Source organism: Mytilus galloprovincialis, chromosome 2 (assembly GCF_965363235.1).
Source record: "Mytilus galloprovincialis chromosome 2, xbMytGall1.hap1.1, whole genome shotgun sequence".
In the NCBI taxonomy this organism is placed as follows: domain Eukaryota; kingdom Metazoa; phylum Mollusca; class Bivalvia; order Mytilida; family Mytilidae; genus Mytilus; species Mytilus galloprovincialis.
In genome coordinates, this window is record NC_134839.1 from 103,198,842 (window position 1) to 103,213,730 (window position 14,889).

The following is a 14,889-nucleotide window of genomic DNA, read 5'->3' on the forward strand; positions in this document are numbered from 1 at the left end:
CGATGTTCATGTATTAAGTTGAATTAATTTGTTCTGGGTCCTTTCTTTTTAGGTGTAACCCCCTTACTTACCACTGGCTTTAAAAGCCATACCACTACTGAAACACCTGAAGTATCAAGTAAGACAAGTTGTACCTCCCTTTTTACATAATCCACTTACTCATAATCTCAACCTTCCCTATACAATATAAATCCTAGACAAGTTGTACCTCCCTTTTTACATAATCCACTTACTCATAATTTCAACCTTCCCTTTAAAATATAAATCTTAGCATGTTTGTTATAGAAACAAACTATACATTTTTATGATCATATTTACCCTTCTTCCCACCGAATTATAACTATTCCTCATATATTTATGAAATATTCCTCAATATATGGACAACCTTATTAGTATCCTGATACAATTTTTATTAGCTTTATCAATCAAAAGAGCCGCTACCTGTATTAGCTTTTTCATGGCTTTTATTTTTAAGGTATTATATACAATGTTTACACGGTGAAGTTTAATCTGTTTTGTAACCTTTATTTGTTTTATCGGTATTTCATCTTCTGAAAAATATCATACATAAAAAAACTTTAAGGCGTTTAGAAACATATGCTCACTGTATCGTGCATTTCACTGTAAGAAGAGTTAAATGTATAGTTGACTATAATATATTTTGTGAACAGTTTTTGCTATATCAAATAATTTCACATTTAGGAAACCTTCACATGGTGTAACAGTATGTTGTTGTCTGTTATCTGTATTTGCTTTGAAATTTTTTTTAAAATTAATGAATTAAAATGTAAAATGTATTCCGATACAAGTAAACACATTTTAAGGGTTGAAAACAGGAAACGGTTAAATAAATAATAATAAAACCAAACTCTAGAACAAGAAAACTTTAAGCACTTGTACAAATTATTTCGGGAATACATACGATTCCGAGAAATAGTCTACTACTTTATGACAAAATAGAGAATGGAATATATCGGAATTTAAAAAAAAGTTAATTTAAAAAGCAGCCATACTTGATACACCTAGTCAGTAAACAATAACAAAAAACGGTTTACTGTGATTTTGTCCATCTCGTTATGATGCCGTGACCTAAATGTAGAAATTGTTTTATGTATTAATTGTTTTATTGTTCCTATGTTAGTCTGTTAAACAGAGAACTACGTATCTAATATACATTTTCATATATGCACGAATAATTTTAATGGTTATCTTGGAATAAGGCATTACTTTAATAACTTATCAACCTCACTGGTTAATTGTATGACAGTTTATATTAAAATTAGTACTAACTCATGATATTTTTTTCCTAGCCAAATTTAACAGTAAGATACCTACTTTTCATAATGTCTATATTGTCACGTGTTTATATTTAAAAAGCCAATTAACGATAGAATAATGTTAACCAAACACGGGCTGATTCAGAATTGAATGTACAAAAAATAAGATAAGTTTATTTACAGTCTGACATACCAGATAGTCGGATAAAGTTTCACATTTAATACACCTTTAACATGTTAAGTGTTTCCTGAACAAAATAACATAAAATTTCATGGCAGGCCTTGATGGAGAGTTATAAGCTATTTTCTTGAAGCATTTTTTACTGTTTTAGTAACTAAGTATGTTTAGATGTTAGAGTCGATTACATAAGTTTCCTATTTTTTCTCATTATTTTTCGAAGGTGTCAGTTTCTTAATCAATGATTTCTCTTATGATTAACTTATCTCCTGCTTTAATGAAATAAATGTTGTAGCAAAAAAGAAAACAATACTTCGTCCTACGGTATTGAAACATAAACTTTTTAAAACAGAAAAAAAATATTGTTCAGGAAGGAGATTTGTTTTGGTAATTTACAGTTTAATTTAATTTAACAGACCATCTAATGCCACCTTTAACGGAATCCAAACAGATTAAACAGGTTTTAATTAATCGTTTAAAAAGTTTTTTGTTGTTGTTAATCATGATAACGGTATTCTCCGGTTTGCTACCATACCAACCGTCTATAGAACTGGGAGCCGTCACAGTAGAAGGCAACATATAGTATAGTATAGTTTTCAACAATAGATAGGTGTCTACAAAATATCTTTTTCTAATTCGTCACTAATTTATATAAAAATTGTGGATAAATTTTGTCGAAACGATAAAAAAAACTACCATTAAATCGAAATTCTCCAAAAAATGTAACATTTTTTTACAATTTAGGAAAAAGGCTAAATATGAAAAAGGTTAATAATTTGATACGAACCAATTTCTTAATACATTATTCCCCCTTTCTTTATCCTACAAGAAACTTTCATAGGAGCCGTGGATTGCAGAATATCGTCCGCATATTTTCAAAATGTTCACGTAAATTGATGGCGTCGTGTGTTCAAACAGTTATTGGCCAATCAAATCTGTATATAGCATTTTATCCTCACGGATTGAGATTACCCCTTATCCCGTATTCTTACGTCATTCGGATTAATACGGGTCACTGGAGCCGTGCAGATTAAATAATATATATACCGACTTGCTTGGTCGATAACTATAACATATACTGACTGTGCTAGTCTCTCAAAAATATAAATTCTATTAAACGAATTCTGATAACCTTATTACGTAGTTTTTTCCACATTTATATCAAAAAATGTCTTACACATGTATTAGAAATGTTATCAATCAGAAAGTATAATGGAGATGTAAAATTTTGATTATCAAATACAAAAATAACTTGAGAAAATACACGAAAAATCAGAAATGCAAATCTAAATGTTTCCTCGTGCATGGTCTGATTAATTCATGCACGTGTGCAATATCTAAATAATCTCATAAAGAATCACAAATAAATTTTCTAGAAATTACGAAATCGTTTTCAAATAAAATTCTAGTAGTTTTATCTATTAGGCAATTTTAGTTTTAAATTTATCATGATGAATAAAATAATACATAGCATTAAATAATACCTCCAAAACGGTACTAACGATTTAGTTACGTACCAAACGTAAATGAAACGTAGCGAATCTGGAAACCTCTTATATTAAATGTTGTTTTTCGTTATGCTACATTAATATTAATTTTAAAATAAGCAACATGCATTACTGTATTTCTTGAAATTTAAACAGCTGAGTTGACAACGACACCAATTTGCACGAAAACTGAAGGAATGACATCATCAGAGATAATACCATCAAGGGAAATAAAAGTGAACAATCAGTCCATTAATATAGAAAATCTAAGACCAAATGCTATCATACCTTTCTCAAGTTATGAATCATCAGTGACCATTGAATATACACCGCAAAGGGCAAAACCAGTGAATGAGGTTAAACTGAAGAGTACCGATAACATAAAGACATTCAACGTTAAATTTTATAATGCTGATGGATCAGTGGTTTCAAAAACGGTGAGTTTTACTGTATGAAACAACATATATGTACGATCAAATTCAGGTCTGGTAGGTACACTAATGCATATAGTTTTGTTTCGAATGTTTGCGAATTGACGATTTTATATAAAAAAAACTATACTAATTGGTACACTTATGAGCCAAAATGAAGACTTGTGTCATTAATTATATTCCTTATATCACATAATAACATTTAAAACAAGTTAAACGTAATTAGTTTTTTAAAATACGGTAATATGTTATATATTTTCTATCTAAACGACACAAAGTTCAAGTCTAAGTTGTTATTCATAAAATATCTTTGCAGAAATACGTGGGTCTGATAGATATTGTGTACACTTACCAACTGTTTTTGGTTCGTTCATAAAAACATCGCTTAGCAAACATTCGACACGAAATTATATGCAAATCTGCTTCTGCACTGGGTTAATGGTATAGTATTGTCAACTTTTGCGTGAAATTCATCCCTGAGAATGATTTGTATGTGAGTAATGTTTTATCTAATGTAGCGAACCACTTCAACTTGAATGTCCTTCTGGTACCTTTTGCCCCTCTCTTTCCACCTCTAAAACAATTTTCGAGTTATAAAAGGTCGGAGGTGACACAAATATTGATCTTGTATGTGAAAACAGTATAAGGCTTTCAACGGCATACATGTTGATTACACTGTTTTAATAACACATCTGACAAAATAAGTTTTTTCTCTCAGATTCATTTTAAGGGTCAGTAACCAAGCATTTGCTATTGCTTTATTTATTGGGTATCCGTATTGATTTCGCAAATTTCCATAAACCTCTTTTTTACAATATTGTTCTATCGTACAGCTCCACTTTTTCATTCTATCAGAATCATTTGTAGCTTTCCTTTACTTAAGTATTACTTTTTCATTTTTTTATTTCGTGACTTTATCTGCAACCCGTTCTTAATTCCCTACTTCAATTTATTGAACTTAAAATTACTTGAGCAATATAAATGTGCACCTCCTAATTTTTTTATCAACATGATCATGTACACTGTTTCCTTCAGCAAATATTATACACACCACATTAGTCGTTTATCCCTAAAGTCTACTCCTAAACCCTTATCAGAATTTGATTTGATAAATATCGTTTATACTGTGGATTAGTTCTTCTTCGAGGGATACGAAGTTTTCCTTGATTTTGTGGATATAGAAGATCCATGCATTCAAATGTCTAACGAAATTCAAATGTCTATAGGATTGATTGCAGAATTTTATTTAGACAAAAACATGAAAATAAATAGCATCGAAAACAGAAATTGTCCTGCATCATCGACACTTAGTACTCACTGTAATGCTTTTGTAACATTTTTTTTTGGTTTTCAATTTCAATTATTTTAATATCCATAACAAAAGCCTCGAATTTGCAATGGGTTGATGTATCATAGTGTGATCTTTATTTGCAGTAATTCTAGGTAGTTTTCAAGTTGTTGTTCTGTTGAATTGAGGTAGTGTTTAACATACCCCTTATAATAATCATTTTTTCGATATTCACATTAAAACTCCCTTTGGGTTCTAAATTTAGACATTTGAATCCTGATATAATATTTGTTTCCTGAAGATCTCATACAACTTTAGCATAGTTATGTGTAACGAAACTGTAGATAAAAGATCAGTCGTCTCTTCAATTGCTTTGTGAAAACGACAATTGATGAGTGGTACAGTTGTTAAATGTTTTGGATTTTCTTTGAAATTCGGAATGCTTGTTATATTCTTTTTGTAACTTTTAAGTGAGGGAATTGGAAGCTTATTTATTTTTTAAATAATCAAAGGGATTTATAGAAAAATAATTATGTAAAACAAATCACTTCAGTTAAATGGGCATGACCTTTAAATGATGTCCATTGAATTAAACAGGATTGATATAATACTAATGCTCCTGTTTTTCCATCCTGTTAATTATAAATTGCTTTGTGTATAATTCGCACTCAGTCTTGTTATTTTTTATTTTTTTTAAACGATAACAAATATTTTATTCAATCATTTCCTGATATATAAATACCTAAGTAGCCCAGGTCGCATACTTAGGGGCCCTGTATTTTAACAGCCTCACTTGACCAGGGAAAATATCAAATGAGTTTATACAATAGTTGTACATACATAATTATATTTAAATAACCAATACAATTGATTTTCACACCTGATAAGCATCACTGTATAAAATCACTATGATCGTATATCCGGTTCACTGAACAAACATGTGTTTAATTATACTGGAAATACTTTAAAATTTGATTGCGAAAATAAGTTATAGTTTGAATTTAAGAATTTTGATGTGATTGAACAGAAAATAAAAGTATTTTTAATATATATATATGGATTATAAAAAAGGATAAAGCACATGTGGTGAGTACAAATGTATTACGAAGCATAATATATGTGGTAATTTACTAATGTAACTAATATGCACAGACATAGATTCAAATAATAATTACAAAAAAAAATATTGTTTTTCTTTCTGTTATAATAACATATTGTTCACTACTTTATACACAAGATACAAGAAGATTAGTATATATGGAATCAAACACACCTTTCGTTTAGAGCAGTAGAACTAAGTAAATCTTCCTATATTTTTAGATAAAGAGTTTAATTTTCGTTTTGCATATATACTTTATATCCGAGCGTAAAAGAAGAGGTTTTAATTCGGTTTTTCATGTGCAGTTTTAGCAAAGCCTGTATAGACTGCACATTCAGTTTAATTTTATCGAATTTGCATTTATTACGTATTTTCCAAATAGCATATTTGAAATAAAGTATTATTGCATCAACAATGGTATCATTTGAATTCACTGTACAAATTTCTAATAAAATATCTTTTTCAACGAAAACCTCGTCGCTTATAAGGTTAAAATGTTGTAAATTTCTAACAATCGTTTCTATCAATGGTAACCCACCATTTTTTCCTTTAAAAATGTCCGGTTCCAAGTCAGGAATATGGCCATTGTTATATTATAGTTCGTTTCTGTGTGTGTTACAGTTTAACGTTGCGTCGTTTGTTTTCTCTTATTTTTGAGTGTAAATTGACATTGCGATAAGACGTGTCACGGTACTTGTCTATCCCAAATTCATGTATTTGGTTTTGATGTTATATTTGTTATTTTCGTGGGATTTTGTCTGATGCTTGGTCCGTTGCTGTGTGTGTTAGTTACATTGTAGTGTTGTGTCGTTGTTCTCCTCTTATATTTATGCGTTTCCGTCAGTTTTAGTTTGTTACCCCGATTTTGTTTTTTGTCCATGGATTTATAAGTTTGAACAGCGGTATACTACTGTTGCCTTTATTTAACATCGTTACACTGACAAAATAAATGCTCAAGAGTTTCAATATTATTTATTTCATTTTGACATATGCATTATTTGCAGTCTGTTTTCTGTATATATAATCCTGTGTATACATTTCCATTGAAATTTTTTAGCTGTTCTATTAATAATTGAACAGCGGTATACTACTGTTGCCTTTATTTAACATCGTTACACTGACAAAATAAATGCTCAAGAGTTTCAATATTATTTATTTCATTTTGACATATGCATTATTTGCAGTCTGTTTTCTGTATATATAATCCTGTGTATACATTTCCATTGAAATTCTTTAACTGTTCTATTAATATTCATTTTACTCAGATTTAGCCAATTTTTTCCCAATTTATTTACTCGCTATACAAATTTTCCCATTTTGTTTGACACTTAGGGGTCTCAGTTATTTTAATGTTTAATTGAAGATATTTCAATGTCAAATCCTTGATTTTAATGATTTTATTGTCTGGATTTAAAATTCAAGGTTTTCAGAAATTTTGATTTTGTTCTTTTTAAAGCAGGTTGATCCTCGTTATTTTTTTAAATCTGCATGAATGATTGTGGTATGGAACTTTTAATTCGTGAATGTTCCGAAATACAATTACGTTTATCTATTAATTGCCTATATATTTCATTGCACGATTTAAAGTCTTTGGTATTATCGTCCTATATATCACCAATAGTTTTGATCTGACTTTTTGAAAAGGAAAAATAAAATAAAGATTTGCCTTGAGATAAAATATTTGAGTTTCCAAATAATCGCTGTTTCTTTACTTCCATTTCGTTAAATATACCCTGTGTGATCTTTGTCAATTTTGACCACGATTGTAAAGGGCTTTTGTAATAATGTGGTAGGTTTTTTTTTTTATCTCAAGACCTGAAAGGTCAGAACATTTACACAGAAAAAATTCATCCTCAAATTCCTTATCACATTTATTTAACCAAAATTTACCTATTGCATACCAACTAGATAATGGCTGATGTAATATCGAATATAAAGATTTGATATATTTACTTTCTACCCAACTATATAAATTTACCATTCCCATGCCCCCCTTTTTAACATCTAAACAACAAACCTTCCGGTCTACTTGATTCACTTTCCCATCCCAAATAAAACTCCATATTATCTTATTCAATTCTTTTTTGTATTTTTCGGGTATACCTCTTATTTCTAACTCATAACCACACACTGACATAATTAAATTTTTCACAATAAGGACTTTTCCAGACTAAATCAATTTTCAACTTTTCCAGACGTGTACACAATTTTGTACTTTTTTTAATATTGATTTCTAAATTTTGTCATTGTCAATGTTATAGCCATGGTGAATACCTACTGTTTTTATGTTATCTGTTGTCCAGCTTATCTTTTTAAAAGTAGGTCGTCTGCGTTTATTTGCGCCAATATTTATTCCCTTAGTCTTTTCGTAATTAGTTTAAGAACCCGATGCCTTTTCATATTTGCCTAATATTTTAAAAGATTTTTTACAGAACTTTCATTTTTATTAAATAATTGCGTGTCGTCTGCAAACATTCAATTTGGTTTCTTCCCCAGGCAATACAATGCCTTGAATGTCTTTTTCTGCCCTTATTGCACAGGCCAAGGACTCTGCCTATAATATATAGACATTTGTTTTAATACACGTCTTTGCACGTTTTAATACCATTTGAACCCAACCACGGAAATTGTCCCCAAAATTAAATTCCTTCATAACAAAGTCTAGCCATCCCCATTCCATCCTATCAAAGGCCTTTTGTTGGTCTAAAAAGACAATTATACCCTCTCAATCTTCATCATCAATATATTTTATGATATCTTGTATCATTCTATTCTCTTCCGTTATATGTCTGCCTTTTACAAACCCTTTTTGGTCGGGATGTATAAGCTTAGGAAGGACTATTTTTAATATTTTTAATCTTTCTGCTAGTATTTTAGCTATAATTTTATAATCGCAATTCAGTAGTGTAAGAGGGCGCCAGTTTCGTATATTTTCCCTTAAACAATAATGTTAAAATGCCTTTATATTGCGAATGTTTTTTCATTAAATATTTCTTGCAATAACGTACAAAATTCTTCTTGTATGATATTCCAAAATATTACATAAAATTCAGATATGATCCCGTCCTCCCCTGGAGATTTATTTGTTTTTAAAAATTTTAGAATTTCATTATTTCCTCCGCGGTTATATCACGGTCAAGTAATTTTTTGTCGTCATCGTTTAGTTTATTTTTGATGTGAATGGTTAAATCTTTAGCACTTTCCAAATTCCATCCCTCGGAGCTAAATAAATTTGAGTAAAATTTAACTTGTTCATTTAGTATTTCGTCTATATTGTATTTATAATGTCCATTATCTGTTTTTATTTGACTTCATAATTTATTTTTTCCGTTTTGCTTTTCGAGATTAAAAAAGTAGCTCGACGATTTTTCCCCTTCTTCCGCCCATTTTACACGCGCCCTTATTTTAGACGCCTCTGATATGTTCTCATGGTAATTTTGAATTAGCGATTCTATTTCTGATATCTTATTTTCAACCTCCCCAGACGTAGTACTGTTTAATTTGAGCTTTTCTAATTTCTTTTCAAGATTGATAATATAACTTCTTTGAGAATTTTTGTTTAATATTTTACTTACTTTCATGGTTAACTTTTTTATTTGTGATTTTGTTACATCCCACCAATGTTGAATTTGTTGGAACCTACTTTTTTCATTTTCCAGGTTTCCCACCAAATTGTAGATGCATTCTTAAATTCTTCACTTTTGATTGTATTTATATTCATTATCCATATACCCGGACCTCTTTGTATTTCATCAAGTTTTGATTTGAATGACACAAGATCATGATCGTTAAAAGGACAATGCTCGATACCAACATTGTAAACCTTTATTTGACAGATTTTTATCACAAAAGATATAGTCTATTCTAGACTTTGAATTTCCTCTCTGAAACGTATACCGTTTATCATTTGGATATCTGTCTCTCCAAATATCTGTAAGATTATATTGTAACAATAAAAAAAGCAATTCCTTTGTACCAATGTCATCACGATTATGAGAGGGATTTCTATCAATTGTTTTGTCAAGAGTACAGTTAAAATCCCCTACCAAAATGTAAAATTACCAAAATATTTTTGAAATGATTCAAAAAGCCGTTTCCTCTCGATGCCACTATTGTTGGCATATATATTTGAAATATGATAAATCGCACTTTCCGTTTTGATGCTACATTTTATTATTCGACCGTTTTGCGGGTTACTATTATCAAACACGACTTCGCCGGGACAATTTTTTGTTTGTAAAATAGAGACACCACGAGAATCACTGGTTCTTGTTATTGTTTTGTTAACGTGACTAATTCAAAAATACAATAAATAAGCCATACTTTAATTTAATCGGTGTCGAGATTAATTTTTTGTTTGATTCGTGCAATGTCAAATATTAATCTAACTTTTAATTCAGATTTTAGAAATGTAATTTACAAATCATTATCCAAAAGACTTGCTGGCAACAGAAAAATTCATACATTGAAACATTTTTCGAGATAAATGAATTTTTCTTTTTCATGCTTTCATTTCAATCAATCCTTAAAAGAAAACATTGCACTTTTTGATTTTTTCTTCGCTTTAACATCACAAATTGTCCATACGTTCAACATAATTTCTTAAAGTAAAGGTGACAAAAGTAATTGGTTTTATAATTAAATAATTTAAAAATGATTGCGAAGCATGGATAGATCATTAAAACTAGCTTTAAAAAAAAGGATATATGTTGTACCTGCATATGAATGTGGTCTTATTTTATCTGTTATAGAGTTAAAAAATTATAGTAAGGTACACAAAAAAGAGGAACAAAATTCAATAGTATTTATACTATCGCGCCATCATTGTGATTATGGTAAGCTAGAAAAAAACTTCAATCTTTTAAGAATGCGTTATATTTGTGCAGTAAAGTAGGTCCCTGGATTACTGAAACATGTTCTACACCTGAACATAGATAATCTTATCGTATTTAGCACATATTTGTTTTGTATTTTCGTTTTTTTATTGCTCTTGAAATTTGTATTTTGCAACTACTTTGTTGACACAACTGCTTGTGGTCGGCACGTTTTCATAAACAAGAAATTTTAATTATAACATCTATTTCTTTCATTTTATTGTCTGACGTAAAATTATTCAAAATATTAAGGTTTTTTCTTTCCCCTGGGATAAAATAGTTTGGGACAATTTTTCAACGAAATTTCTTTTGTCTTAATGCTCCTCAATTTAATATTTGATGTGGCCTTTTTTGGATTTTGATTTGAGCCCAACTGATCAGTTTTATATAGGCGAAACGATCATTTGGCTCAATAAAAATTGTCTCATTGGCACAAATACCATATCTTCTTATATCTATATATGAGAGATTATTCTGGTCAAATCTATAAAAAAAATGTATCTTCCGAAAAATTATTTAATCTACTGAAACTATCAAATTACTATTATTATTTTTTTAAATATCTGATTTTCTTTTTTTTTAATTGTTCTCGCACTTTCTTTTGTCACTGATTGGAATATTTGGATACTATCGTTTAAATGGATTCCGGGTTGTTTGTCTTTGTTGGGAGAATCGGTTGTGCTTGATCGGTTTAAATCCTACTCGACTTTTCATATTTATCGAATTTCTATGCTTATTCGAGTCGTTCAATTTACTTAACTCTTTATGTTTACTTAATTTCCTGGATTTAAATTTTTTGAATTTTTGGATTTGGTTTTTTATTTGCTGCATCTTTAAATTATTTAATGCGTTGAATATCAAAACTGCATAGCGAGAAGCATATCGTGCAATATACCATCACATTTATATGAGAAGAAATTCCCAAACAATTATGGGATAGGAAATTGCACATTTAAATACAAAATGTGTCTTTTAAAAGGGTATAAAAGTTTTAAAAATAAAAGAAACCTAACATCAATATCGTGACTACGGAATGCATTTTAATCTTTGGAACTGTGACGCATTGGCAATTTTTCAAATCGTGAACCAATCATATATTGCTGATGAAACAATCAGTTTCATAACTAGTGGTACCGATAGATAAACGAAAGAATTGAAATTAATCGAACAGTATAAAATTTTATAACATGAATATCTAGTTGGCAAATATGTATTTTAAATGATCTGACATCACACACACAATACACGCATGGAACTATTCCAGGGGATAAATACCAGTACCTAGTAAACATAATAAGTCAAATCGAATTACGTTTCATTCAATAACAAAGACTAGTTTATATCATAATATTTTAGAGGTAAATTATTTCCGTAGAAAATGGGAAATGTTTTGAAACTTGTTTTGGAAATTACGACCACACACGGGTGTTATTCGGTATATCGAGAAAATCGATAGTAAATAACAACTAACGTTGGTCTGTCATTGCAATCGGATCGTCAAATATCTGGTATTGGATTATGAATGCAATTAAAGGAATATTGTACTTCAAACCTGTCAAATAGTTGCTGTATTTTCAAGACCTGGAAAAATCAGAAAAACGGGAAAATGTCGGTCATGATGATTCAACTTACTAACTTGTACTGTGCACTAAGTCAAAGAAGAAATGATGTACTTTTAAAAAAAAAAAAAAGAAAAAAAAGGCAATGCCTAAATCTAAGTAAAAATCGGGCGTTGTATCTATAACGGTCACCTTCAAATGTATCATATTATATTTGTACAAAATGGTTAATCTCAGAAAGTCCAGTAAAATAAAAGGATGGTAGTATAATTAGCGGAGGAACCATCCTTAATTATACATATACATGGAACAGTAATTGCAGATGCCCTTTAACCACATATATTTGGCTATACCTCTACTATTTATTTTTACCTGTGTTCTATACAAATAATTTTATCAAGATTAGAAAGATATTTTTGTAAATTTTACCTTTACCATTTTTTTGGAATCCGCAAAAGATTCTTCGAGAATGTTATCAGTGCCACACACAATGATTGTGTTGAATATTTAATTGAAACTGACAACTATAATACATAGTTCAAAATTAAGTCTATTTAACAAACTTTCTGATTTATGCGGATGGAGCTTCGTCCGTATTGAAACAATTCATAATATTTTTAAATAAGTATTATTTATTGATGTTTAATCAAAATTGTGATAAATCATTCAACACGTTATTGTGACCGTGAAATTCAAGGCGTGACCAGACTTAATGATATCTTAACAAAATTTCGTTTACCAATTTATACTTAAGACTTTTGTGTAAAAGATATGTATACATTTACACATAGAACCATATTAAAACCATTTGTTTTGTATTCAAGGAACAATGTTACATTTAACTAGTCATATCAGATAATAAAACATCCGGTAGCGTTACTGGTTGAAAAAGGAAATATATTTGTATACATAATGCTAAATGCGTCAACAAATGAATGAATTGAGAGAAGATTTGTTGAGCTTTGCCTGGAAACATCTTAATGAGTACGAGTTCGAGTGTGTTAACTGAGAGAAGCTATACCATTAATTTTACATATAAGTATATTGAAGATGTTCTTTCAATTTACGAAATTTTCCTTAATTGGTCTCATTATAAGTCATGAACTAAAATTACAGACAACAAATTTGTTGTTTTCTAAACCTCATTTGTAGACACATTCCTCGAATTTGACTACAGCTATCATTTCACCATATCAACGATTTACAAACTTCATCTACGTATAGAGTATACATTTCTCAACTCACACATATTTTCCGAATGAAGATTTTATAATGTTGTTTTTATTTTGTATACCCTTGCATTTATATTTTACTTTATGAGTATGCTATTGGGAAAGTATGTATTTCATTTTAAAAGTTTATTTCTTTGAAATTTTGATGAGCAATCTTCTTTTACAGTTTAAGTTTTGTTGAAACGGTGTACTTGTAAGTCATGATTTTTCTTGGATACTGATCATAATGTTAAACCATTTTGACAGACAGTTTTATTTTTTAATTATTTGTCATCTTAATTCATTGATCTGGATTATTTTGTGACGTATCATGTGTCTTCCCGATTAGATTTCTTTCGCTATCTTATACCAGATCTTTCACGATTAAAACGCAATACTATACTTGACCACCGTTACTTATTCTTTTAAGATCACTTTTCCCGATATACCGAATGACAGTCGTGCTGAAGGAGTACATGTATCAACAAAACTACAAGCTACAAGAGTCTAAAACATTTTTAATTTTATACAGAAGATCTGTCCTATTTATACTTTTTATATGTTTATATGTTACAAAATTATACACAGATACATGTATAGGTGTAATACAACCAAATCATGGTACGTCACAGCAGGTTGTATACGAAAATAGGTCGGAAAAATATTCTCTTGAATTTGACAGTTGTAGGTAATTAATCCTAAATTTCAGTGTAGTAAAACGTTTCTGGGTCATAAACATCTCTTTGGTATTTCAAAGCACCATTATCTTTTTATTTGGGGTTTCTTTACAATATTTTGGAAACACGGTTACTTATATAAAGCTTGTACACAGGTAAGAAAAAGGAAAAATTTGATTGGTTAACTTCCAGTGATGTTTATTTTCTTATATGCAGTAACATGTGATGAGATTTTTGTTATAAAAGGATAAGGATAAAACTTTACTCATGCCAAGTATTTCTTTCTTTGAAACAAAGATAAATTTTGCACAATTTTTTGAAAAGTGCAAATTTAACAAAGAATAATATGGGAAAATCAATGGTGCTATTACACCTATATAGCAAAGTCATGTTTTACAATTCTGTGATAAAGTGCTATTACGTGAACCGTGGTATTGCACACATCACCCATTATACACGTTGAAAGATCAAACCAGTTATCTGTAATTAAGGGCTTTATATATATATAGACTAACACATACAAGCTTATGAGAAGTTACACAGATATTGCATACAAGTCGATTTTACAAAACTTATAGACACATTTTACTGCAATGGGTCCACCTATACCCCGTACACTGTAATGCGTTATGTGATTAACATAGTTTCTCAACTCATTAATTTGTTCAATTAAGGCATTTTTGTCTGATTATCGCGTGCGTAATTAGTTATAACGGATTAAGGACATTTCGTTTTGTATTTCTTTGGAGTTCGGCATTTTTGCTTTTTTACTTTTGCCATTCCTTAAACAAATATCTGACGATAGAAC

At 29.7% G+C, this 14,889-nt stretch overlaps 2 protein-coding genes across 2 annotated transcripts in view; both read left to right on the forward strand.

Moving 5' to 3' along the window:
* LOC143065198 (uncharacterized) overlaps positions 1-14,889 on the forward strand; it is a 280,683-nt gene that overhangs the window by 49,468 nt on the left and 216,326 nt on the right. The window lies entirely within an intron of this gene.
* LOC143061952 (uncharacterized) overlaps positions 1-14,889 on the forward strand; it is a 78,756-nt gene that overhangs the window by 9,627 nt on the left and 54,240 nt on the right. Inside the window, exon 3 of the mRNA XM_076233810.1 lies at positions 3,099-3,379. Within this exon, the coding sequence (XP_076089925.1) occupies positions 3,099-3,379 (281 nt within the window). The remainder of the gene's footprint in view (positions 1-3,098; positions 3,380-14,889) is intronic.